Here is a 27,547-nt window from a genome sequence, read left to right on the forward strand (position 1 = left end):
TCTGATAAAAAAATTTGATAAAAAGTTAAAATCACATCAGCTAAATGAAACTGAAAAGGTCTGGTTAAAAAGAAAGTCTTAAATCCTTTCCTCAAAGCAGAAAGGTCACTCAGTCTATATTTTCCATAAAAGGCTCCCTCCCTGTGTGCTGGACAAATAGAACTTGGAAAGTGAGTGCATTTTTAAGAGGATTTAATATCCAGACAAGCTCGTACTGAAATACACTCTGCCTAACATAATTAAATATCAGCCACTTTTGCCTTTAAGGTCAAAAACAGAAACTTAAATTGTGCCAGGAAAATAAGTGACATCCAGAGTGCAACTTTCTAACATGCATGTAATACACTATAATATTTGTACCAATCAGCAAAAAAACATTTCTATTAGCTAAAGCTTGCAGTCCCTTCCCGAAAGATACCCCTCACAATTTTACAGTCAGGAATATAAGTCAGGCATGGGTGACTCTGGTGAATACTATCCAGCTTAGGAATGATATCAGCTAATAATTGTAACTATGCAAAGCAAGCTGAACTCCAAACCAAGAACCTAGTTTCCTATTGACCAATGATGTGTCTACCTTAGCTGGATTTTAATGATAATTAAATGAATTTAATGAACTAAAATGATCGTTCATCTAGCTAAAATAATGCTAGCTATTCCATGTATAAGAAACTTCCAACATTAAGCACAAAACATTTATTTCTGTTGCTAGAGACATTTGTCTTCAACTGTAACCGTCATGGCAGGATAGAGCCCACCGTGTGAAGACTTCCTTTCTCAGAAGCCTTTTGGCTTACATTTCCTGCTTTGCCTTCCTGTCCTAGTATAGGAAATCCTTGATTTACAACCATTCATTTAGTGACCATTTGTGAAATTACAATGGCACCGAAAAAGCAATTTATAACCGTTTTTCACATTTACAACCTTTGCATCATCTCCATGGTCATATAATCGAAATTCAGACGCTTAGCAACTGGCTCATATTTATGATGGTTCCAATGTCCTGGGATCATCTGACCTTCCAACAAACAAAGTCAATGGGGATGCTAAATTCACATAATAATGATGTTACTGACTTAACTGCAGTGATTCACTTAACAACTGTGAGAAGAAAGATTGAAAAATGGGGCACAACTCACTTAACAACTGTCTTGTTTAGCAATAGAAATTTTGGGCTCAATTGTGGTCATAAATTGAGGACTACCTGTATAGCCACTGGGTACTTAGTATAATCATCTATGTTCCAGCAGAATGCCTTTACCCTGTGCCCTCCGTACTAACCCCAGCATAGGAGAGGGACAGGAATCCCACAGCCTGTGTGCCTTACGGGCAAGAAGAACATGAAAGGGAGTAAAAATGGAATCAGGGCCACCTTCTGGCGCTTGTAGTTTGTATGCACATAACTAGATAAATCACCCCCCTTTTTGAGGGCAAGGTAGAGTTAGACAAGAATTGTAAATTTAAAATCAACTATTAAGAAAAAGAGAATGTGAAAATTCCTTTATAGTTTCAGGTAATCGCATATAAAAATCAATGGTAAACGGAAAAAAAACACAATACACTAAAATCACAAGTAGCACCTTAAAGGAGCCATAAAGCTTGAGTGGGCTTATAAGGGGATGATGTATCTGCTGCTCAAAGATCCCAAGAGGCATCAACTATACCAGAGGTCCCCAACCTTTTGGGCACTAGGGACCGGTTCTGTGGAGAGAGGTTTTTCCGCAGACTGGAGGGTTCGTGGTTTTATGTGCTGACTGCATCTCGCAGATGGGGCTTTGCTTGTTTGTACAGCCCGGTTGCTGGCATGCTGTGGTCCGGTACTGGTCCACGGACTGGGAGTTGGGGACCCCTGAACTATACAATCAATGAACTTGCATAGATCAAGACCACTGAGAAAAAGAAATAGAAAATAATATTTCATAATCAAGCCAGCTAGATGTATTAGGTACTTTAGGTGCTTTCCGTGTTGTTAAATAAGTTCTATATGCAAAAAGCACATTAACTAACTGAACCTAAGAAACATCACCATCAAAAGATTGAGAAATAGTAAGGAGAAGCCTGTTTTGTATATTTTAACCAACAAACATACTGCATAAACTAAGCAATTAATAATCATTATAACAGTGAGAAAATGGAAATTAAATCCACACATAGTATAGACTGAACAAAGACTGTAAATTAAACAGGAAAGGGGAGCATAACTAACACATCATATCAATCTTTAATATCAGTTGATACTGAAACAACTGCATAAATCTGGGATGAAACATTCTAATAAACTATTAGAATGATCATCTGTAAAAAAAATATTATTATGTGCCAGCTATTGCACCTATCAAGGAATCTGAAATCCTTCAATAACACTGTTTTCTGCAAAATACTGTATTTATACATTGATTTGGTGTAAGCCTCTGTGACTTCAATTGCTCAAAGGATCGGAAAAAAGCAACCAAAATGGAAACAGAGAATTATATATGATACCATACAAGTGGACTTCTGTTTAGTCAATAAAATTTCCCATCACCTCTGCCAAAATCTCCAGAACCTGTTCTGAAGAACCTCCCAACTTCCAAAATTGAATTAGGTGGAAGTGACACTGTTGGATGCAATCTTCAGATCTCAAAATTCAGATAATTATTTCTAAGTGAACTACTACTATAAAGCAAAGTATCAAGATGATGATGATGTTATCCATTCAGTCATGTCCAACTCTTGATGATTCTATGGGCTAGGCCTCTCCATATCTTCCAATTTTGCACTAAAAGAAGGTCCTTCTATAAAATGCAACATTTAAGAAACTGAACTTTTATATAAAAATTTTGGCATACTTTTCAATTCTGAGCAAAAATATTTCATATTAATCTTGTCATACAAGTCTTACCTATTTATTTTGTCAAATGTTTTTCAAGACTATATATCTTGTTGATTTGTGGTTCCCAATGATTTCTTAGTATGCACTATGTACTTTTAATTACAAAACAAAATCTAAAGCATGGTATAAAAATATCTAAACAATGAGTTACTCTTTTGATGTTTATCAGGTTAAAAAGAAGCAAACCAAATGTGTTTATTTTTTTGTAAACAAGATTCTCAACTCTTTATAAACATATTACCATGCAGTATATTCTAACTCTGAGTACTATTTTTAGCTTGATTATCTTTCTTAAATTGGTTTCACAGAATTTCTGAAGCATGTTTTAATAATATCAAAATGAAGATTCTTCAGAAATATTCTAAAATAGTATTTAAGTTATTTCCACCTGTCTAGGTATAGGAAATAGGCAAGTAATCTCTGTAATTTCTTCAGTTGTTCCATGTGAGGAAAAGAAGTTTTGAAGTCACTAGTTTATTAGAATCGCTGTTGCAGCATGATCAACCAGCCTATAGACGAGAACATGCTAGACTCATTTTCAGTGATTTTACTTCAGAAAGTCATTAGAAGCTTAATGTTAAGCTCAGTTTTTGAAATGGAATCAATGTAATGTTATAGCTAAATCAATGATAGCCCTCTAAAAAGAATTGTGTAGTAAATCTAAGCACTTTGTTCTTTAACAGCTTGCCATCTGTGAACATTTCCACCAGTTAAAAATAGATGGTTGACTGAAATGAAACCATTAGAATTACTATAGATTGTATGCGACAGATGGCTTGTTCATGTAACAGTTCCAAGGAACATATTTGTTAACAACTTCTTTTAAGTTGCTGCTGTTGTCTACAGCCTAACAAAATATCTAAACCACTCAATTGTATTTATTTCTTCTTTAACTATAAATGAGGGGAATACCTAAAGGCAATAAGAATTTTGACAAAGCTTGAGAAATTCAGATAGTTTGCTATCTAAGCATATGTAAGTAGTTTCCCATTGCCTTCACCTGGATTACTTTATTGACTTTAGAATGTCACCTACAAACCTTAAATTTTCAACCATTCAGGTCCAGTGCTGCTTAGCTCTTTATTTTAAATTACTGAGGTCTGGATGGGTGCTCCAACTGGCTGGGGACTACCTAAAGTAATTTGAATAATAACATTGTACACTTAACTCAGAATCAACATGGAACTCCAAATGATCACAGAGACCGAACAGTTCCAATTTGGTCAAAGTGTACTGTAAATATCCTACTTGAACCATTCTCCATGTATAAGAGAAAGCTAGGGAAAGGAAGGAAGATGTCCACATGTCAAGATTTTAATCTGAAACCCAGCTGATACTTGGCAAAGGACTCTAAAGTGCAAGGAAAGTCTTTAACGAAGTAGAATTTACCAGTACTGTATTCCTCGTGTATAGTTCATTTCAATTACCTGCTCAATAGCTCCCTTGTATCTAATTTTACTTTATTTGGGCATAGGCACTTAGTGCCTTGTATCTCAAACAAAGGCCTTGCAAGGAATAATAGTGATGTACTTCATTGTACAGTGACTGAAATTGTTTAGAAATTTTAAAAAACATTGCAAGTGCCTTGAACTTCCAAGCACGGCCTAACAAATTCTAACTGCTCCATACTACCAGAAATGGAGAGAAAAAATAATAAATGGCACCAGAATAGTAGGAAGATATTAAGTGAAATTATACTAAAATGAAAGCACTTCTCTATTGCACTTCAACATGAAGCATCCATAGGACAAAGTCATTTTAATCATGTTTTATACTGCAGTGTCAAAGTTATTACCTTATAACCTTGTGTATGCATATTATAAAAATCATCCATTTATGTTACAGCAAATTACTTTGGGTTAACACTCAGAATTCAGTACCTGAAACAAATCTCAAGAGACAAGACTCTCATTAATCATAATTTTCAAATATTAAAGCCGAAACACAAAGCCTTCTTCACAGTTTGAAACTTCAGGTGATCAAATATTATTGAACACCATCTGCACAAAACTGCATACCCCTACTCTCAATTCCAAATAGAATTTACTGGCAAAAGCTACAATGATAGATGGTGTTTACAGATCTGAATAGTGGAGGTGGGGAGGGCAAATCCTTGACAAAAAACATGAAAGTATTATCCCATGTGGAAAAAATATTAAGCCTTTCAACTTCTAAACTCTAAGCCAGAGTCTCCAAAACTGTTTTATCTGAGGTTTTGGAAGTGAAATAGAATGTATATATTTCTTAATAGCCATTTAAAAAAATCATCTCCTTCAAGTTGTATTTGAAAATACCTTGTGACTCTCAGCACAAAAAGCATTCTATAAATGAGAGATAATGGGCAAATACAAATAGTTAACATATCGTGAGATGCTAGAATTTGGTCAAGGGGTATACAAAATACAGTCAAGAATATTTGGTTGGTGGCTTTCTTATTTACCATTATCAGAAAGTTTTAAAGTAGACAAAGGACAGATTTTGAAATTGAATTGTGTACAAATGTGATTGCCAAACGATATAAACTTGTACTGAAATTTGAAACAGAAGAAAAACGAGCGAAAGATAAACATATGATAAAATGGGTTAATGTTGATTATAATACACAGTTAGAACAAAGGAAAATATATGGTTGAAAGGATTGAAATAATCTTAAAGAGAACTGTTGGTATATGACAAAAATTCCCAACATTTCCAGCTTGGCAGCCCATAATGAAAGGGAGGAGCATGGAAATGTGCTCATGAGCAGTGGCGGCGGTAGTATGCACGCACATGCACAAAGCAAGCTGTGTGCGTCTATAGTAGCGTGCTGGCGCCCGCATGCATGCACAAACGGGTCACTGGCACCCATGCAAACAGGTTCCTGGTGTCCATGCGCATGCGGGCCACTAGCACCCATGTGACACTGGTGATGCTGGTGGTGGTGCTATCGCACCTGTGCATGCACAAATAGGGCCGCTGGCGTCCATGCGGCAGCGCTACCGTAAGTGAGGGGCTCACCAGCTATTCACGCAGCCTGGTGGCCAACAAGCCATGACCTAGTACGTGGCTGCAGACCATAGGTTGTGGACCCCTGGTATATGACATAAGAGTAATGGTTTATAATGCATAAAAGCACTTTCCATTTCTGTTGGAAATATGAACAAGAAGGGTTGTGATCCACAGCTTTTTTGCACATCCACCAAGCATCATACAGATGTTACGATGCTTGGTGGATGTTCCAAAAAAGTGGATGTGGATGTGCAAAAAAGCTAGAAATTATCTACTTTTTGGTGGATGTGCAAAAAAGCTAGAAATTTTGGATTTAAATGCATACACTAATTCAGAGGTTTTAAAGATTAATATATATAATTGACACAAGAATTCTTCTACTTGGGACTTATGGACAAAGAATTGGAAAAAAAGACATGGAACTTAGTTGCTGTATATAATCACAGTGACATTTTTGAATGCACAAAGACGGAAAGATTTGTCAATACCTACAATGGAGGAATACTTAAAGATGATAGAACTTGCTAACAGGATTGACTTGTCTGGTTAGAGAAAGAACAAAATCTATGTTTATTGCTGACTGGAAACCCCTATAGACTTTTTGCATAAAACAGAACAAAATAAACTTATGATTTATGATTTTAATAGTTAGATAGGATAGATTATAGAAGAAAAAGAGTGCCAGTGTGATTTTAAAGAAAGAGGTAAATTTATATATGTACTTATAAGTGTTATAAAGAAGATTGGAAGCCACATCTTTTTTTTCTTTTTCTTTCTTGCTCTCTCAATTTCTTTTCCTTCCCCCCCCCCCATCTTACTCTACATTAGTGTGTATGAGTTTTTATCTTTGTTTTTAATTTTATTTTTATATTTTTTAAAAAATCTCTTCCTCCTGGAACTTTCCCTGACAGGGAGGGAGCAAGGGAGGAAGGAAACAAGGGAGGGAGGAAGGAAGACCAGATTTAAAGTTTCTAGAAAATGATAACTTTTTTCAGTTACTTTAAGAAAGATACATTTTAATGTAAAGTTACTGAGATTCATTGCAATAATAAAGATATCAGTGAGGACATTTTCTGCTCATGCAATATATATTACACATATATTTCAGCACATAAAATCTATGAATAACAAATCTTGATGTTGCTGCTAGCAAACAATGTTTAGCAAAATTATGATAGCATATTTGTATTCCATTCATTAGCAACTTGCTTGGAGTCTGGCATATATTGAAATATTAAAAAATAAAGTGATCTTGACTGCTGTACGGATTATTAAACATAATAATGGATACAGATACACACTACCAGATAATAAGACATTAGAAACAGATCTAGTTCTGCTGGTAGATATCTGGATTATTTACAATAGATTAATTCAATTCCCACGTATTTGACAACAGCGGCAATAAAATAACCTATCTCCTGCTAAGCAGCCCCAAATTATACTGTTGAAATGTAGAAATCAGTTTTGATAAGCAGTCAATTATTGACTGAGAACACTGACAGCTGTTCAGTTCTGGCACTCAGAACAAATCCCAAACTTTGGAAACTCTTAATTCTAACTATATATTTTGTACACATGGATTTTAGGATTTATTGGAATACTAGCATACCCTCTGATTTTAAGGTAGTATACCTAATGTTGTAGGATTCTTCTTTTATAACATTTGTTTACCATATGTTCTTTTTTTAAAAAAAAAATGTTTTGTGACCTGTGCAATGTCTGCTCTTCCTTGGATCTGCCTTGGCTTTTTGGAAGTAGCAACATACATTTCTTTTGGCTTTCCTCCAAAAGGTCAAGAAGAAGACAAAGAGGATTTAACAACATGATGTCGTACCAATGGCTGGGCTATCTTTTTTATAAGCTACTGGTATAAAGCAGAAGGTTAATGATTATGTTAGTTTTAGTTCAAAAACCTCTAGAAAGTTCTGGATAATATATTATTATGAGGTGAAATGATGGGATAATGTTTCTCTTGCCCTGCTATGACTTTTGGCAAGGCAGGAAAAGAAACAGCTTCTTACTTTCAAAAGTTTTCTTTCTAATTGAGAGGTAAGAGACGTATTCATCCTCAATAGCAGTAGCAATAGCACTTAGACTTATATACTGCTTCTCAGTGCTTTACAGCTTCTCTAAGCAGTTTACAGAGTCACCATATTGCCCCCAACAATCTGGGTCCTCATTTTACCGACCTCAGAAGGATGGAAGGCTGAGTCAACCTTGAGCCGGTGAGAATCGAATTGCCAAACTGCTGGCAGCCAGGAGTCAGCAGAATTAGCCTGCAGTCCTGCATTCTAACCACTGCACCACTACAGCTCATCCTACAGCTTGCGAATAAATGGCTGACCACTGATATATTTATTTGGGCCCCTGATTTATCCTTTCTCTATTATCTCTTTAATGTACCATATTCAACATGATACAATTGAAGACTGAATTGGATAATTGGAACACAAACTGTGCCCTCGTCTCACTCCGAATAAAAGTTCTATGAATTTAGCTACCTTTAATAAAATTCACGGGTCAAGAAGCAACAGTGAGAACTGGACACGGAACCACTGATTGGTTCAAAATTGGAAAAGGAGTCCGGCAAGCTGTATACTGTCGCCCTGCCTATTTAACTTATATGCAGAGCACATCATGAGAAAGGCAGGGCTAGATGAATCAAAAGTTGGAATTAAGATTGCCGGGAGAAATATCAACAACCTAAGATATGCAGATGATACCACTCTAATGGCAGAAAGTGAAGAGGAACTAAAGAGCCTCTTGATGCGGGTGAAGAAGGAGAGTGCAAAAGTTGGCTTGAAACTCAACATTAAGAAAACCAAAATCATGGCATCCGGCCCTCTCAATTCCTGGCAAATAGATGGGGAAGAAATGGAGGTAGTGACAGATTTTATTTTTCTGGGCTCCAAGATCACCTCAGATGGGGACTGCAGCCAAGAAATTAAAAGACGCTTGCTCCTGGGGAGGAAAGCTATGGCAAATCTAGACAGCATACTAAAAAGCAGAGACATCACCCTGCCAACAAAAGTGCGTATAGTCCAGGCCATGGTTTTCCCAGTTGCAATGTATGGCTGTGAAAGTTGGACCATAAGAAAGGCTGAGCGCCAAAGAATTGAGGCCTTTGAACTATGGTGCTGGAGAAGACTCCTGCGAGTCCCTTGGACTGCAAGGCGTTCAAACCGGTCAGTCCTAGAAGAGATCAACCCCGACTGCTCTTTAGAAGGCCAGATCCTGAAGTTGAAACTCAAGTACTTTGGCCACCTAATGAGAAGGAAGGACTCACTGGAGAAGGGCCTAATGCTGGGAAAGATTGAGGGCAATAGAAGAAGGGGACGACAGAGAATGAGATGGCTGGATGGAGTCACTGAAGCAGTAGGTATGAACTTAAATGGACTCCAGAAGATGGTAGAGGACAGGAAGACCTGGAGGAACATTGTCCATGGGGTTGCGATGGGTCGGACACGACTTCGCAATTAACAACAACAATAAAATTCAACTTCAGGTCCATTTATCAAAATATGTATTCGTAAAATTATATTTTATACTTTAGCAACTATAAATTGAAAGGGATATACCATACTAAATGCTTTTTGCATTTGGACACCATCATGCAAAAATTTTGAAATGAAAATGTGTGAAAGTTTTCTACAATTTTCAAGTACAAAGTTGATGAATCAAACTGCCAAAGGGTTTGCAAGAAGAAACTGTTTTATTATGCTTATGTTTCCTAGCAACAAATATCTTCTCCATCAGAACAAGATGATTCTGTATACAGTCTGTTCATGTTCGGGGGCAACTATATGTCAAGCAAAGCAATGTGGACACATGACTTTTTGAACAGAAATAGTAGACATGTGCAAAATGTTTCAACCTCAATATTCTAACCTCATAGCAGATGTGTTGAATTTTCTGAGCATGGAATAAAGTGTTGTGATTTAAAACATCAAACAAAGTTTCACTGTTTTGAGGGGTGCTGTTTTAAGTGCTCCAACTGTTCCAAGCACAGCAGTTTGGCTTTAATTTTGTAACAAGTAAATGGACTGTAATTTTCTAAGCCTTTTCCAGTCTGGCAGGGACTAATCATGACTCTTCTGCTATTAATTTAGGCTGGATGGGTAATATGGGAGGGGAATGTTAAGAGAGAAGCAGCTGGATGGACAATAGATGGTTCACGATTGTACAACTGCTAGCCTATCAGGTAAATTATTGTTTTGTTTAAAACAAAACAAAGCCTTTGTTAAGTCAAAGTTAAGAGTTCCTAAGGTAGGTGACTTCTAGGAGCTTGTTCTTCTCTTCATTCTGCAGATAAGCAATGCAAAGGTCATGTATGAATGTGCACACATAGGTGTGACTAATTCTGCAGAAGCACTGTACCTCTTCCTAAACTCTTGCTTGGTTTAATTTTACTGGGCATGCCTACTCTAGGCTTGATCCTAGCTCTTCTTCTACTGTTAATGTTATTCATGCAATCAAGAACCAGTAGCTTCCTTTTCACTTTTTTTTTCTCATTTCTGCTTGTAAACAAAGCCACAAAGCAAGGAAAAACATCAGCAAGAAAGATACAGATGCTCTTATGCTTCGCAGGCAAACTATAAAAAAAGCAGAGCCTATATGAAACTAGCCAAGGGCATTTAAAAAAAAAATCAAAACAATCAGGAAGCTGCATAGAGAAGATATACTAATTGAAAATAAAATTCAGAAGAATGTACATTGAATATTCTCTTTTGTCATCCGGCAAATATTCTGCAGTGATCCAGAGGGCTTATATTATGAAACTGAAAAGACTTCTGTTCTTTCTGTTACGGTAGGCAGGGCTGGGTTTTTTTTTCATTACAGATGCTAATAATCTAAATTATCTAAAATAATGTACAAATATTTTTTGGTGGGGGACTTCCTATTGCTTCCTATGGGGATTTATTTTAATGTTTTCCAAAAGAATGTTTTCTAAGCCATATACGTAAGTAAATTTTTGTAATTTACGAACAAATACCATTTGGTGTGTGCTACATCTATTCTTACAGCCCTGCAAGGGTAAACAGAGGGCAGTGTTAAATGATCATAACTCAAGGAGTACTTGTAATAAGTTGAATGCAGTGGGAATGGGCTTCTTAAGCCGCACGTGTGTTAAAACAAGGGGGGGAAAGAATCAGGAATTAACAGGTGTTAAATAAATGTGGATTGAATAGAAAAGCAAGTGACCAATATGAAAGGATCACATTGAGGTGATTTGTTCATATAACCAGAAGGAATGAGGACAAAATCATAAAACAAATATGAGTAAATGGGCTGAAAGGAAGAAAAAAAACTTTTTTTTGCTCATGCCTATTTCACAGAACTCTTACCAGACTGGCAGTTTGCATCTGGGCCAGCCTAAATAAGGTTTAATGGCATTTAAGGGGAAGAGGGTTGAACTTTGCCTTCTCGTGCCTATGTAACAATTCCAGACTAATTTCCTACTTGATTCTCCCTTGGACTCAGCCAATTTTTTGTTCTTTTACCAAGATAAACTAAGGAATTAGAACATAGCATAAGGTCCGAATTCTTGTACTTTTGGATTATTTCTGGGATTCAATGACATCAAGTCTAATCTATTTCAGTGTTATACATCTTGGAATAAAATTAAAAAACAACCTTAATTAATAAATCTTGAATCCCATACAAAGTGTCATTTGTTTCCTGAATATTAAATAGTTTAAGGGTCTTATTTGATTTATTTCCCTTTTCCAAGAATCTCCTTAGTGAGAAAATATACAGCTTGTAAAATTCATACATAATAGGCACCAAAGATCTGTATCAGTTAAGAGATAAAGCCTCCCTAAAAATTTTAACTTTAGCTAACAGTTATTTCTGTTTATATGTATGTTACAATTGGGCATTATCAGAGATGCCATAACTGGATTTCTGCTTTGTGGGGGGAAAAAAATCTTCTGCCATTTCTGGTTCCATCTGTTTAATAAAATCCTTATCACTTAGCAAACATCCAGTCTTTAAGTAGTTCTTGACTGTATTCATATTTGAATCACATAAAGCAATAAACTTCACAGAAGCCTGAATTGTATTGGTATTCATATCACACACTTTAATTTTAGAATATCAAATGGCATCAGGAAATAATCTAGTCAAAAAAGAATTCCTATGTGCAAAGAAAAGAAAGTATATTCCAACTGGAGTGGATTAATAGAACACTAAATAGTACTACATTAAATTGAGACATGCAATGTAATATGCTTAATATATAGATGTTAGGGAAAAATACGTACTTTTTCTCAGGAATATGAGATGAATCCAAGACAACTCTGACAACAAGGGTTAAAATACAGCCTTTTCTATGTTTTTCAACAGAACAGACATGTCAAACTCACAACATCATGTATCGAGACAGTTTTGCCATTGCCGGCAATGGGGTGGGCGCAGCTTCCGCATGACGCGTCCGACCCACGGGCCGGCAGTTTGATACCCCTGGCTTAGAAGATCTGTTAATTAAAATCATAAAACCTTTTGATACAGAGCCAGTTGGGTGTAGTGGTTAAGGTGCTGGGTCTAGAAATCAGAACACAATGAGTTTTAGTCCTCCTTTAGGAAAGAAAGCTGGTTTTGTGTGACTTTGGACCACTTACTCTCTCACCATCCGACCCACTTCCTAGGCTGGTTGCTGTGTGGAAAATAGGGAGCTGCTTTGAACTAACAAATAAAAACAAGATAAAATAATAATAATCCCCACCAATGGAATGGTAATTCCTCTCCCAGACGTCATCCTGGATCTATTTCCTATCCTAGTGTAGCATCTTGGTAATTTTCTGCCTTACCACCTACCTTCTAGAAAATCTCCTGGACTTGTAGCCTAATATGTGATTAGAGGTTCCAGGAATTTCTATCCTAGTATGGGACAAATAAATCTGGCAAGAGGTAAAAATCAAACTATTTCTTTTAAAGAAAGGAATTGAAAAAATATATGAAACCCAATTTAAAAAGTCTATACGAAGTTCCAATAGACCACAAGATACTGCTTGTCCACTATAATTAATGATCATGGGAGAACGATGGCTTTCATCTTAAATATCAGCTCCCAAGAAATTAAAAGGCAGAAAAGTAAATCTTGAACTCAATCTAAAATTACACAGAATGCCCTACTTCTACAGAGAAAAAAGATAAGAGAGAGTAAGGCTTCCAAAGCATAAAGACCAAATAAATTAAAACAACACAATCTATAACTAGAGCAGGGATCTTCAAACTTGGCCCTTTTATGACTTGTGGACTTCAGCTCCCAGAATTCCTCAGCCAGGCACGCTGGCTGAAGAATTCTGGGAATTGATGTCCACAAGTCATAAAAGGATCAAGTTTGAATACCCCTGAATTAGAGCAATTCTTTGTTCCTTAGAAGTTACTTCAATGCTGTACTATAACAAAGTTCTCTGGTTTTTTGGCTTCATGGTATACGGCAAACATGTCAAACTCGCGAGTCACGTGATGTCGCGTAACGTATCAGGACGGTTTTTCCATTGCCGGCAATGGGGTGGGCGCGGCTTCCGGATGTATCCAGCCCATGGGCCGGCAGTTTGACATCCCCTGGTATACGGAAATCTCAGCCACTCATCAGAGCAATTGGGCTGAAGATACTATCCACTTATTTTCTTAACTCAGACACAAAAACCGCTTGCTCCATACCTCCTTCTGCCTCTAGTTTTAAAAGAACACAATTTTGTCCCATCCAGAAAATGAAGTAGTAGGGAATCTCCTGAGTGTATGCTATAAAACCCATGACTGAGAAAAGATGTGTACGAAACTCTGATACTGCCTGGCATTTAACTGACAGGGTGATTGTAGGATTGTGCACAATGTTTGCCTAGTTACATCATTCTTCATCTCATTAATAATACAAATTTAACAAAATTGCTCCCACATTCCACAATTCTGGCCATCTACAGCTTATTACAGTATAAAGATGTTAATTAAGAGTTTAGGAGGGATAGATCACTTCCCAATGACAAAGATTTAGTCTATCAGCAAGAATAATAAGGTGCTTAATAATAATACTTCAGGTTCAAGATACCACTACTGTTTCTATGCCTTCATTTCAAAGTTTTGTTACAGCTGACTGTAACAAAAATGAACTGGTTGGCATGAAGTCATCATAAAAAATGACTGTGAATATTAAGGCTGCCATTAATAGAAAAGTTCTAATTATAGAGTGTACAGTAAAATGGAAATGGTGTAGTAGAATAAGAAGAGTTTATTACAAGCGTGCACAAAAATGGGAAAAATGTTTTGTCTTCAACTTGGAACAAACCATTCTGTTCCAGAAGTTCTCCTAAATCAGTGTTTTTGCTGCTGGGGGCTCTTTCATGGTTTGCAACAAGTGAGACCTTAGAATGCTTTGAATGTTCCAGGATTTGGATGAAATAAAATCTGGAGAGGGAGTAAAGCAAAACCAGTGTTGTTGCCTTTTCTTTCCTCAACAGCTTCCAGTTCAATCTATCTATCCCATCAACCTGTCCCCACCTCCATCTTCCCAGTACCTTCCTTTCCCATTCTCCACTCCACTACCAGTGGCTTTTTCTCTGCTCTCTTTCTTCCCCACCCCCTCACTCCTACTTGGATGAAAACAATGCCATTTTGTTCTGTACATGGACCCCTGCTGAAAATATCAATTGGGCACAGATCACCCTGCACCAGTTGCTTTATATACAGAATGGTTCATACATACAGTAGAACCAATAGGAAAGAACACTAGCTAACTGTCAGAAGTTATGCTCAGTACAAGTAGTCCTCAACTTACGACCACAACTGAGCCCAAAATTTCTGCTGCTAAGTGAGGCATTTGTTAAGTTAGTTTGTCCCATTTTACGACTGGTCTTGCCACAGTCGTTAAGTGAATCACTGCAGTTGCTAGTAGCACAGTTATTAAGTGACTTTGACTTCCTCATTGACTTTGCTTCTCAGAAGCTCACAAAAGGTGATCGCATGATCCTGGGACATTGTAACCATCATAAATATGAACCAGTTGCCAAGTGTCTGAATTTTGATCACATGACCATGGGGATGCTGCAATGGTTGTTAAGTCATAAGTCCCTTCTTCTCAAGGCCATTGTAACTCAAATGGTCACTGAATGAACTGTTATAAATTGAGGACTACCTGTACTTCTGACTTGCACAACACAGAGACAGACGTAACCTCAGTTTCAACTAGGAAACTGTGAGCATCCTAGACCAAGCTAAGTCCAAAAATGCTAAAGGATTCCTGGAAGCCTGGCACTCAGACAAATCAGACATCAACAAGCACACAGAGATAAGCAACACCTGCATATCATTCAAAAGAGACAATCAAAAAGCTAAAAAGAAAACAAAAAGACCAAAATTATTCCTTGCCAGCAATCAATACCCAGATAACCATAGATTATTACCAGGATTAACAACAGACAAACAACCAAACACAACAGCCTAATCAAAGAACTACCAAGAACACTCCCACCAATGTGGACAGGGCAAGCTATTAACAGAAAGCAAACCCCACCCACTTCTAGCATTGATGATGGTACCTAGTTGAATAATAAAACACCTGCAAGAAAATAATCCAGTTCAGAGAGCATTAAGGATCCCACAATAGAGTAAAACTTTTTCACGTAACTATAATTTCTAAGCTTAAAATACGTCAATGCTGCAATCTAAATCTACCCAACTGAAATCAGCCTTTTCCTGACTGGATACAAAGCTCATATTTGTGAACAGAAAACAAGTAAGGGGCCACAGAGAACCCAGCAAACTAGGAAGAAAAAAAATACATACGGCCAGAGCTTTTGATAGTTTGGTTCTGTAATTGTTCAGGACAATGGTAACAAAATCCTGCTGAGGAACATAGGCATATCCACCAAGCAAGTAAACTTTTCTTATACGAACTAAATCCACAGCATCACAGAAAGAGACCTGTTTAAAAAAAAAAGTATGAACTATAAAAAGAGTAGACTACAATTTTATTTCAATTAATTATACAAAAAGCACTATTCAAAACTACAATAAATCACTTTTATCCAGCTTAGAGTTGGATAATAACCTAGTGCCAGCCAGCCAATACCTCATTTGACTTTTTGAGGTATGAGTGATGGATCCTACAATCCAAAACATCTGGAGAATTAAAATAAATTAATTTTAAAACCCCAGAAAATAAATGTTTGATTTCAAGCCATGTGATGTGGAATTACAATCTAGTTTTCATCGGATTATGTTGAAACTAATTTTATCAGCCATGCTGGCTGGAAATTCTAGGCACACAGTCCTGATATGACCTGGATTAGGAAGAACCAAATTAAGAATATCTAGATCAGGCTTTTCAAACTCGCGATGTCACGTGACATTGTGCGACGTATCGGGACTTTTTCCCCATTGCCAACAATGGGGTGGGCGTGATTTCGACGTGACGCATCCGGCCCATGGGCCGGCAGTTTGACATGCCTGATCTAGATGTCACAAGGTATGTATTATACAACTTCATGAACTTCTATGTAAATTGACATGCTTGCAAATTGCTGATCAGATATTTTCATTTCACAAAAGATACATATTTAAAACCAAATATGTTGATTAACATGCAAGTGCATCAAAATGACCCACATTGTTTTAATACACATTACTTCTGACAGTCTCTCCGGAGACAAATAGAGACCAATGAAGATGGCCACATGAATCTGGTTGGGATATCACACACAATGTTTAGGAGGGTGGGGTCATATCACAAGAGAGCACATTACTAATACATCTATACATAGGAGTCAAAGTATAACCAAAGAAGGGTTTCTGTTATTTTCAGATATTAAAATTATTTCTAAATTATTTCTAGAACTCAGAGAAATCAAGTCTGCTTCCTGAAGTAGGACACAAGACCTTGTTGAATGTGTTAATTAGTTCTGTGAAGCCGATCTGAAGTAGTACTTGTAAGTTCAAATTTCAGCAAATGCTTCTTCAGACAAAATGCAACTCTTTCCTAAATGTAAATTACATCTCAGTAGCCTGACATTGTACTTTCACCCTGGAAAAATATTCATAAAGTTTTAGCACAGATATTGATAAACTACTGTAGTATTAGGATATAGATCAGTACAAGTAGTCCTTGAGTTTTGACCACTTATATAGGAGAGCAGGTAGAGCTGGAGGGTGGAGTTAATTGTGTCATCCCTATGGAACTGTTACGTTGCCACAAAGAATCCACATCCAGCCTCTCTTGAATTCAGTTGACCCTTATCTAGCACTGACCATTTAACGCTGACCATTAGTTCACTAGATTCTTATGTGTGGGCTTGAATAATAAATCTTCTGAACTGAAACTGAAGGTGTGGTCCTGATCCTTTGCACCTGACAATTCATTCAGCAACCATTGAAAGTTACAGCAACACTGAACAAACGGTTCCTGAAGTTACAGCCATTACAGCCACCAGTCACATGACCAAAATCTGGTTGCTTGGCTGCCCGCCTGCCCTTATGACTGCAGCGGTGCTTCAACTCTCCATACCTGCCTATCTCCCACTACCTGTGCTCTTCTGACCTCCTGTACTCCGCAGGCCCAGCCACCTTGTGCTCTGCCATCCCAGCTGACTTTTACCATTTTCTTGCTCCCATTGCTGGGCTGATGCAGGCTGATGCAGCTGCGGCTTCACAGGGCAGTTACAGTTTCGTGCTGCGCTGCTGGGTCAGGGTGGCTGCAGCTTTCCACGGTGGCTGCGGCTTCATGCTGTATAGAGGCTGAGGGGTTCCTTACAGCCTTAGAGCTGTGGCATGCCAAGAAGCCCCTGCACCGCAGCTTTGCAACCAACCACCAAGCTACGTGGTTCTGGGACTCTTGCTGCCCTATAAGGCAGGGTGCAGGTTGGCCAAAAGGGCGTAGGTAGGGGGAAGAGGCAGTTGGGAGGAGTTGAAGGGGAGGCAGTTACTTTCCTTGGAAGGACCGAGGTTCAGAACTGGGAGTGACTAAGCTGGGAATGGCTTGGAGTGGGGTGGGTTCTTGGCTAATGACTGGCGAAATTTGGTTAATGATGGCAACAAAGACTGCAGGGATTACTATCACTAAGCAATGTGATCACATGATGCTGAGCTTTTCAACAACATTGTTTAGCAATGGAAATTCCAATCCCATTTGCTGTTATAACTTGAGGACTACCTGTAAATCAACCACCCATATCCTTGGAGGCCCATATTTTACGCAAAAAGAAAGAATCAGCATATGAAAAAACAACATTGCTGTTTTGAATAGAAAAAAGAGAACGATAGAGAATTGTAACTTATCATCACAGATGCCATCTGCTCGCTTACCTTATAGAAGACATTATTTTTCAGTTCATTGATACCAATTCCAGGTGTTGCACTGATTAGTTTGTCTGCCTTCTTCAGCTTTTCAGTTTCTGGAAGCTAAAATAATTGTCATATTTTTAATATTCATTGACAGTTCTTTTAAGGCAACTGTACCTGAATAAATAGATTAACTCTACAGAAGTGTGAAAATTATATGATTAAAAAAGATATTAAGGGTTAAAAAGGAAGACATGCATGAAAATGATAAAAAGTAGCACATTGTCTAATATAACTGAGTAGCAGCAAGCTTCATGTACACATACTTTCACTCTGTTCCCATATTGTGGAGGCTTTTGCTTAGTTTTACTTAGCAGAGCATCATCTTGTCATCCTGAACAATGAATGGTAATTATTTAGACCAAATAAACTAACAAAATCCTATTTTATGGACCAGGATCATTTCAACATCCAATAGCTCATGTGGATCACAGCTCCAAAGCTCACTGTAGCCTGGGCTTGTCATGTGGAAAGTATGGCTTACCACTTTATTGGAATGCAATTATGGGTGCGCCTGACAGGTAAAATACAGTTTCAAAACAAAAAAAAAGTCATTGTAGCCCAGCAATTCTGCTGAATCTTCACTCTGACCACAATTTGGCCAAAACAAAATCTGCAGGCACCCCAGAATGATCATTTGGATCAAGCAGAACAATGAAATGTGTCACTCTCTGTATCCCTTCCACCTTCCCATGACCCGGGTGTCACCCCATCTTCACAGCATTCTCGCTTCTTTCCCTCCTTCCCATCAACCACTGCTGCCACTGGCCTGCACAACCATTTCTTCTTACAATGGTCTCAACAGTAAGGAAGAAGCTCCCAACATGGCATTTCTGCTCAAAACATTTTGGTCATATTCAGAACAAATAACCCAATGTCACTCTATATATGGACCAAAACATCTAAAATAATCATATTTCAGTCTAAGTACTGACTACCCTGAAACCAGGGTTATGTACAGACTTTTTCATACATAGAAATGTTGCAGTCATTATTTCTTTGACAGTAGAGAATTTTAAAGTCATAAAATATTCAAGTCATAACAACTTCAGCAAAAATCAGGATGAGGTATAATAAATGGTGTAAAGCTTCAGAATGAAGAGCCGAACCATAAAATTCATCCCAACAGGTTGTACATAATCATAAGAACATGTGTAGAAGTACGTTCTGTAATAGTGTAAACCACACCCAAAGGCAGAAGTTTATAAAGTGAGAACACAATGTTTTCATAAACCTTTTTGAACATTTAAAATGTCTAATCTCTGAATTGCTCAATTACTGAAGAGATGGCTGTCATTGCTGCAGCTCACCCAGGAAATCTGATGAAAGGTTAAAGGCAATGATTTAGAAAATCCCAAGTGGTATCAGATTAGAAAACAGAATGTCAATTCTAACAACTGGCATTCACATATGCACATACTAGCCATGCATTCAGCAATGAAGTTCTCATATTCTCCAGTTTTGTTACAGTGAAGCAAATTTTTGAGTTCCAAAGTGATTAATATATGACTGCTACCTTCCAATCCACTAATACTACAGCACATAGCTCAAAACATGTACAAGATATTGAACTGCAAGAGAAAAGAGGATTTGTGCCTTTCCACAGCAAAATTAAAACAAGCTCTGCATTATTAAAGCTATTTTATTCTTTGTATTAGTCTGATTTTCCAGGATTCTGTATGTTAGCATTGTGAACATAAAATAAACAAAACAATTTGTTTTATTCAGACAGCAGTTCACCGAGCATTTCATTCAAAGGCTATACTTTTAGAACAACAATAGATATTTGGCATAATATACAAATAAGCTGAAGGTACTACAGACTTCTGCACCAATGTTTTCAGCTTCATTCTGAACCAACTGCATCTTGCTGAACATCATAAACAGAGGTCTGCAGAAATTGTTGCATTTATACTTAAACGCTTCATACAGGTCAATCCTTCCAGCTTTATTATTCCTCTGAGTATACTGTGAATTTGTTTTGTTGTTGTTTTTAGTCCTTAAACGTGTATTTAAAGCTTCTTTCACTAAGGATTGAAGGAGATTCACCTAGTGCTGTCAAACATGTTGATCCAATAGCTATTCCTACTGTAATAGCTAAAAAGCAGTTGACATTTATTAGGTTTAATCTATTATGGGACTACAAAAAAGACCTTCCTGGTGGTGGCCTCTTCTCTATGGAATATCATTTCACCAAAGGCACAATTGGCCACTACCTTTCCTAAAAGACCCCGAAGATGTAGTTTTGTCAATGGACCTGGGGACCACAAATGGAAATAGAACTGATCAAGTGGCTGATTTAATTGTGTTGTTGCTACCCTGGGGGAGGGGGCGCTGTATGGTGTGACCTGTATATAAGCTGGATGGCCATATAATTTTTTAATAAAGATATAAAGATATAAATAACAACCAATTTCTGAAAGTGACCAGAAAAGGAAATATGCAAAGTTAGTGTCCTTTCAAAGATACAACTGCAGGTTGAGGGAGATGGCTATTCTCTCATCTCAAACCCATGAGAGTCTACTGTCTTGCAATCTCCTCACAAGGAGAAACTGTCTGGAGCACTTGTGGATAATCTCAAGTCCTTTCTTTGTCCAGAAAGAAATTATCAACCAGCAGGACTATTCACCGGCTCTTTATTTTGTCATGCTTGTCAGCTCCACTTTGCACTGAACCATTATCCATCTGCCATTTCTTCCCTGAAGGTCAACATACCATGTATTTGTGCCAGATGAATCTTACATTATGAATCCCATTCTATCAAGTAGCTTATTCAAATTATTTAAAAAAATTTTTTTTTTAAAATTTATATCTGTAAAATCCTAAGTCTTTGCATTTAAGACAGAATGTGCATAGTTAGGTTTTGGTTCATTCTGAACTATTTTTACAATTTACAACTCCAACTATAAAAGCACTCTGGGGAAAATCTATTTAGATATCTCTTGAAAATCAGCATCTGTTTCTCATCAAACCGAGAAAATTAAGAAATTGAAACTCTTAATGAGCATGGTGTTTTTCACCCTAAGTTGCTTCCATTATGTTTATGGCATAAGAAGAGGCAGCTGTCCAGTTAGGCTTCAAACACATTTTGCTTTTACCAAAACTGTTGAAACTACACCATATGCCCATAACAAGCCCAGTCAAAGACAATATTCTCAGAGCCCACTTCATTAAACCTCTCCATGGCCAACATAGCTATCTCTGAACATTGTAGAACTAAGATAATTAAAAAAAAAAAACTTAAGCACAAGTATTACATGCAAAATGTGTAGAAAAGACCCACTGCTACATGTTGGAATACCAGCAACGCAGAATTAGGAACAAAGCAACTGTGCTGGCACTATGCTTTGACAGGTGGAAAAGGGAAGGTATTCTTTTCAACGATTTTTCTTTCTTCTCTAGCTTCTCTATTAATTGTTTTCATTTTTTTTTTCTTTCCCTTCCATCCCATCAGGCCAACTTGCAATTTTCATCAGCCACAAGAAAACCCTGGCCTGCCACTATCTCTGGTTTTCCCATCCATGGTTCCCTCTTTCCTGCCATACTATCCATTCCTTTTTCCTGTTTTTCTCAGCTGCAGGTCCTCAACCTTGGAGCATCTCTTCCTCCTCACATCCCACTGATGTTTCTTACCCATCTTTGCTTTGATTAATCAAGGTCCGACACTGACATTTCTAGCACCTGCCTGGTCTTCCGTGACATTGCCAACAATTTGCTTGCTTACTGATGCTGTTTATAGCTGTAATTAGCAATTCCCAGCCATGTCTTCTTATTCCACCTTTCACGGATTGCAGGACATACTTTCCATTGAAGGCCTGACTTGTAGAAACCTACCAGTTTCCCTCATTAGTGCATCTCTGGGGCACAGCATGCAAATTTAAGTGTGAAAAGCTAAATAAAGGCCAAGACCTTGGCTTCAAGCATTTGAGGTTACTGGCAAGGTAACTGCTTCTTCTGTCTTCTTTTTGTAGGAATGAGAAAGAAATATAGGGACACGCCGGCAGCATGGTGGTATAGGTACCAATAGTTGGAACAGCAGATATGCTTGAAAAATAACATCTAACGGAAAAACAAGAACTGTGCTTTAATAAAAGCAAGCCAGTGGCACATTCCCTGGAAGCAATAGATAGTCTATCTAAATTACTTGGTTATTAAACAAGATTTATATAGAAAATAAAGCCACGTGCCTTCTGCTGCCTGTCTTCTTACATCTGGTCTTTCCAAAACTATGATTCTGTGACTGGGCAAATTTATTTATTTATTTCTTCTCTGTTCAGTGTCCAAAGGGATGCCTTTGGTCCTTCCATCATAAAATGAGCAGATGAAAGCCCAGAGTCAGGTGATTGTCCATCATCTTGGAATAACTTGCCTACAAAGATCCAGATAGTTCCTTCATTTTTAGGAAGACAGGGGAATATGGTTTTATTTCATAGGCTTAAACAACTGGACATAAACAAGCGTTTACTGGGCTGCCTACCTTGGATCTTTAGACTAGGTCATCATTTCAGAGATATTTCTTTATCTGAACAGAGAAACTAAATGACGACTGGTAGGTAAAAAAGCAATGGGAGAGAGAATAATTCCTGCCACCATGCCTATTGAATTTCCCTGTGTAGGTTGACAGCAGCATCAGAAACCTTCCTTCCTTCCCTCCAACTTTCTTTCTTCATCCCTCCTACTATCCCTTTCTCTCTCCTTCCTTCCTTCCTTTTCCTCTCCCTTCCTTCCTATCTTCCTACAAAATTTAGACTTAATTATAAACGTTTTATGGTATCTTGAAATGAAGCTCGTAATTCACCATCTAACCAAATTTCAATTTCTGTAGGCCTGCAACTTTAAAGCAAAATCCTTTATAGATCTAAAAAAAATGCTCCCAAAATTCAAAGAGGCTTTCTATCAGACAAAATCAACTGATTTAAGGAAGTCACAAAAACATTAATGTAGCATTTTAAAAAATCTGTTGGAGGCATTCAAAATCCAGAACTTCCAATATTGCTTAAGCTACCCACAATTAGAATATTTTTCTAGTCTCTATTCACTGTGCCAGTTCTGAGGCTTGACGTACAGTGATTACCCCTGATGAGCTTAGTTAATGGACAGCTGATACCATTATTTTTCAGCACTGCTCTTGCTTTTAATTGGCATCTGTCTTCCCCTCATTCAAAATCGACAGCAGACTAAACAACATTCATGGAGGAAATGTTCCAAAAGGACAGGAGACGGGCAGTGATTACATTTGGTAAGTTTAGTTAAATGGAAGACCGCCCAAAAAAGACTAGACACCAAATTGCCTATGTACTGTATGATTGTAGCAGATTAGAGTGCACAATTCAAGTCCTTATAGACTTAATTGTTGAGAAGCTGGGCCAAAATGAGATGCATCCATAACGGTGAGGCCCTCAGGCAACTACACGTCCCTGATGAGAAATAAAAAATACAATGATCTATAATTAATCTAATAACCCTTGCTTAGAATCACATTAGACCCAGAGATAATAGTGTTTAAGAAGATTCAGAAGTTAATTTCTGAAATACCACACACTATTTATTTATTTAGCCACTCATCTCACACACATATCCTTAAAAACTGTAAACAATAAATAGTCCCAAGTAAACAACTAAAATGAAAACCATTGAAAATAATTAAAATTTAATTTGCAAGAAAGTATCATCCATACAATAACTAATAACAGAACCAACTAACAGCTCCAAACCACCTTTGGATCCCCAGGCCCAATGACAAAACCATGTCTTAAGAGCCTTCCAAAGAGCTAGTAGGTCAAGGTCGGTTTAATCTTAGAATGGTTGTTGGGTGCAGAAAATGTTCTTCTTCTGGGTCCTATCAGGTGGACATTCCTTGGTGAGAACCCATAAAACACGTCTCCTGCCAGTTGTGATGAGACAAGTAGATGTAACCAGGGAAAGAAAATCCTTCAACTTGGCTTCATGCTATGTAGGGCTTTGTGGGTCATTGCCAGCATCTTGAATTAAATCTAGATGCAAACTGGCAATCAATGCAACTCGTGGAGCAGCGGTATCATATGCACCGATCAAGAAGCGCACAACATAACAGTCTGCATGATTGCATTTTGTAGCAGCTGCAGCTTCCAGGTGCTCTTCAGGACAGCCCCATGTACAGCATGTTACAGTAATCCATTCTGGAAGTGACGGGATTTGAGTGACTAAGAGTAGAGCCTCCCAATCCAAGAATGCTTAAATACAGTTGAGTATTTCTCTGACATTGAAAACCTGCTCTAATGAAATATATAAGGAGGAAGTGTGATTGTTCAGTGATAACAGGTGCATTAATATAACACATTAAGCCAGGGGTGTCAAACTGCCGGCCCATGGGCCAGTTGCATCATACAGAGACCACGCCCACTCCAGCTCCAGCAATGCAAAAAAAGTCGCAATACGTCGCGACACGTCACGTGACGCGGCGAGTTTGACACCCGTGCATTAAGCTATGGCTTTTATTATTTGTTTATTTTTAAATAAACCAGAAACAAGCCAGTCAGATACCACCAGAAACAAAACTGAAATAATAAAGGAAATCAAAAGAATTGGACCCTCATGGAAAAGTTTTTTCTTCAACAAAGAAAGTGCTCTTCAGAGTCTTGAACTGACTAAAACATTTTCGGTTGGGCAGTTTCATTCCATACAGCATTAACCTTGCAAACTCTCAAGTTTCCTCCTTCCGTTATATATTCAAGATGGACAATATTTAATATTTATTTGCTACGTATATGTAGGGATGTGGGTCTATACATATGTTGTTCATAGAATGTTTAGGTGTGTGTCATGTATGTGTTTCATTTTGTGAGCGGGCAACTAAATTTCATTTTTGATGTGTGCCATTGTGCCCACAGTATAAAAATAACAATAAAGGTTATCTTATCTTATCTTATCTTATCTTATATTATATTATCTTAAGTTAATTATGGTCAAAAACCCCTTATCAGGCTGGGACTTGCAAAGAACATTCGAAACAATCAACATACTGAGAAACTGTATTACCAACATTTATGTACACTGCTCTACTATTTGTCAATTAAAATAGATATAAAATTAAGTGAAAGAGGCCAGAGAGATTCATTGATAAACTGGAGAAATGCCATTTACATTGCCTAACCAAACTCTCCAGAAAGATTCTTTTAAAAACTGACAGCAACAAAATCAAAGAGCAGCTACCTGGAGAAAAATCAAATTTCACTCACTTCAGCATCTCCCTCCCCCCCCAATCCTGTTTATTCTTCCTCTTTCCTTATCTAGTATGTCAGTAACACAAATGCAGAGCATTAGCTCCTCCAACTGACTATCCAGGACATTGTCTTCTTCCTTCAGTACAACTAAGATACTCTGAAGGAGCATCTGAATGCGTACTGAACGCTATATGTGTGTATGTACTGAAAAATTCATGAACAAATCTGAAAAACTAAGATACCAGTACCAGTTTAAAGGAGAGCCAGTTTGAAGAAAAAGACCAAATACAGTTCAGTAAAGATTAATAGCAATATTATACAATTCACTTTCATTTTTCCTTATATCGCACCTTATCCTTTAATTTGCTGCAAACATGGGACGGGTATCTTTAAAAATTGTTCCATTTAAGTTATCTTTTAAAAAGAACTTGTTTCTTTCCTCTAATTAAATACAGGATAATTTAACTTATTCTCTCTCTCTGTCTCTGTGTGTCACTCTCTCTCTCATACACACACACATATACACACACACACAACCATTTTTTATATTTACAACTGTTGCAACATCCCCACGGTCAAGTGATCCAAATTCAGATGCCTGGCAACTGGTTCATATTTATGACAGTTGCAATGTCCTGGGGTCATGTGGTCACCTTTTGTGACCTTCTGACGGGCAAAGTCGATGGGGAAGCCAGATTCACTTAACGATCATGCCACTCATTTAACAAGTGCAGTGATTCATTTAACAACCGTGGCAATAAAGGTCATCAAATGGGGTAAAGTTCACTTCACAACCGTATTGCTTGGCCACAGGATCTAAGACTCCACCCCAATTTAACCACAATGTTAAAAAAAGAAACATAAAGGTCTAGCAAAAACCTGGTTCACCCACAATGCTAAAAGAGAAACCGTTGTTATAAACCACAATGGCTGAGTTTACACATCAGAATGACCGAACCCAGCATTTTCTCACAAAAACATAAACTTCATATTCATATTCAAAATATTAGACATTATTTTTCCTCCTTTAAAAAAAACAGTGCAAAAGCAATTGTTGAATATCTGCTTAGGGTAGCCATAAAAATCTTTTAGCTACTTTCAACAACAAATATAGTAATTCTTTTTAATATTGCATGTTAAAAACACGTGTACACACCACTTTTCCATGTTGTCCTTTGGAAAGTTCCATCATTTTAAATGAAAACATTTATTCACATAGAGTGGCTCCCAAGAATGGCTCTTCTTCTAAAAAGGTCTGGTAAATTTTGTAAAGGTTTTACAGTGAGTCTATGTACCTTTTAAAATTTCAATTTTGTAAATATATTGGGATAGCTGTAAAGATGCTTTTTCTTCTTGAAAAAGAGCCAAAATAGTATATAACAAAGGCAAGCTCAGTTTTGATCTCTTCTTAGGAAAAAAAAACATAAACCTTCAGGCTCCCAGACAAATCTTATTAACTTTTGACATTTAGTTACATTCTGCTATGAAAACTTTATCCGCCAAGCTAAGCTTCAGAAACATCAGAGCAACTTAATCTAACATTTGCTGCAAGTTGTTTGTGTTCTCAGCCAACAACATGGTATATTTATATGAGAGTAAATCATACAAAACCAATTTCTCTCTGATGTCACGGTAAGCATTCCTTATACATTTATTCATAAATATATTAATGGCCAAAGAGATATCTTACATATTTGTTTTGAAGTCCCGAGTGCTGAACTGCTTGCTAAGCAGTCTATTTATTTGCAGGCATGACTTCTTCCATCCTATATTATTATGCTTATTGACTTCCAACATTACTTCCCTTCACACACACAATACAGGTAGTCCTCGACTTACAACAGTTCGAAGTTACAACGGAACTGAAAAAATGATGTATGACCATTTTTCCACACTTAACAACCATTGCAGCATCCCCATGGTCATGGGATTTACATTTGTATGCTTGACAACTGGGTTCCTATTTATGACAGTCGCAGTGTCCCAAGGTCATATGATCACCTTTTGTGACCTTCTGACAAACAAGGTCAATGGGGAAGCCAGATTCCCTTAACCACATTGTTACTAATTTAATAACTACAGTGATTCACTGAACAACTGTGGCAGGAAAGGTCGTAAAATGGGACAAACCTCAGTTAACAAATTT

The 27,547-nt window shown here is 37.4% G+C and overlaps 1 protein-coding gene across 3 annotated transcripts in view; it reads right to left on the minus strand.

Annotated features, from left to right (window-relative positions):
• Positions 1-27,547, minus strand: part of PRIM2 (DNA primase subunit 2) — an 87,572-nt gene that overhangs the window by 51,473 nt on the left and 8,552 nt on the right. For all 3 annotated transcript variants that reach the window (XR_005553831.1, XM_039320265.1, XM_039320267.1), the window contains exons 6-7: positions 18,164-18,259; positions 15,650-15,787 (exon numbers count right to left, since the gene is read on the minus strand). Coding sequence is in view for 2 of the 3 variants with exons in the window: in XM_039320265.1 (XP_039176199.1) it covers positions 15,650-15,787; positions 18,164-18,259 (234 nt within the window). In the remaining variant the exon portion in view is untranslated. The remainder of the gene's footprint in view (positions 1-15,649; positions 15,788-18,163; positions 18,260-27,547) is intronic.

The sequence above is a fragment of the Crotalus tigris genome, unplaced genomic scaffold (genome assembly GCF_016545835.1).
Source record: "Crotalus tigris isolate CLP2741 ecotype Arizona unplaced genomic scaffold, ASM1654583v1 scf7180000023635.1308423, whole genome shotgun sequence".
In the NCBI taxonomy this organism is placed as follows: Eukaryota; Metazoa; Chordata; class Lepidosauria; order Squamata; family Viperidae; genus Crotalus; species Crotalus tigris.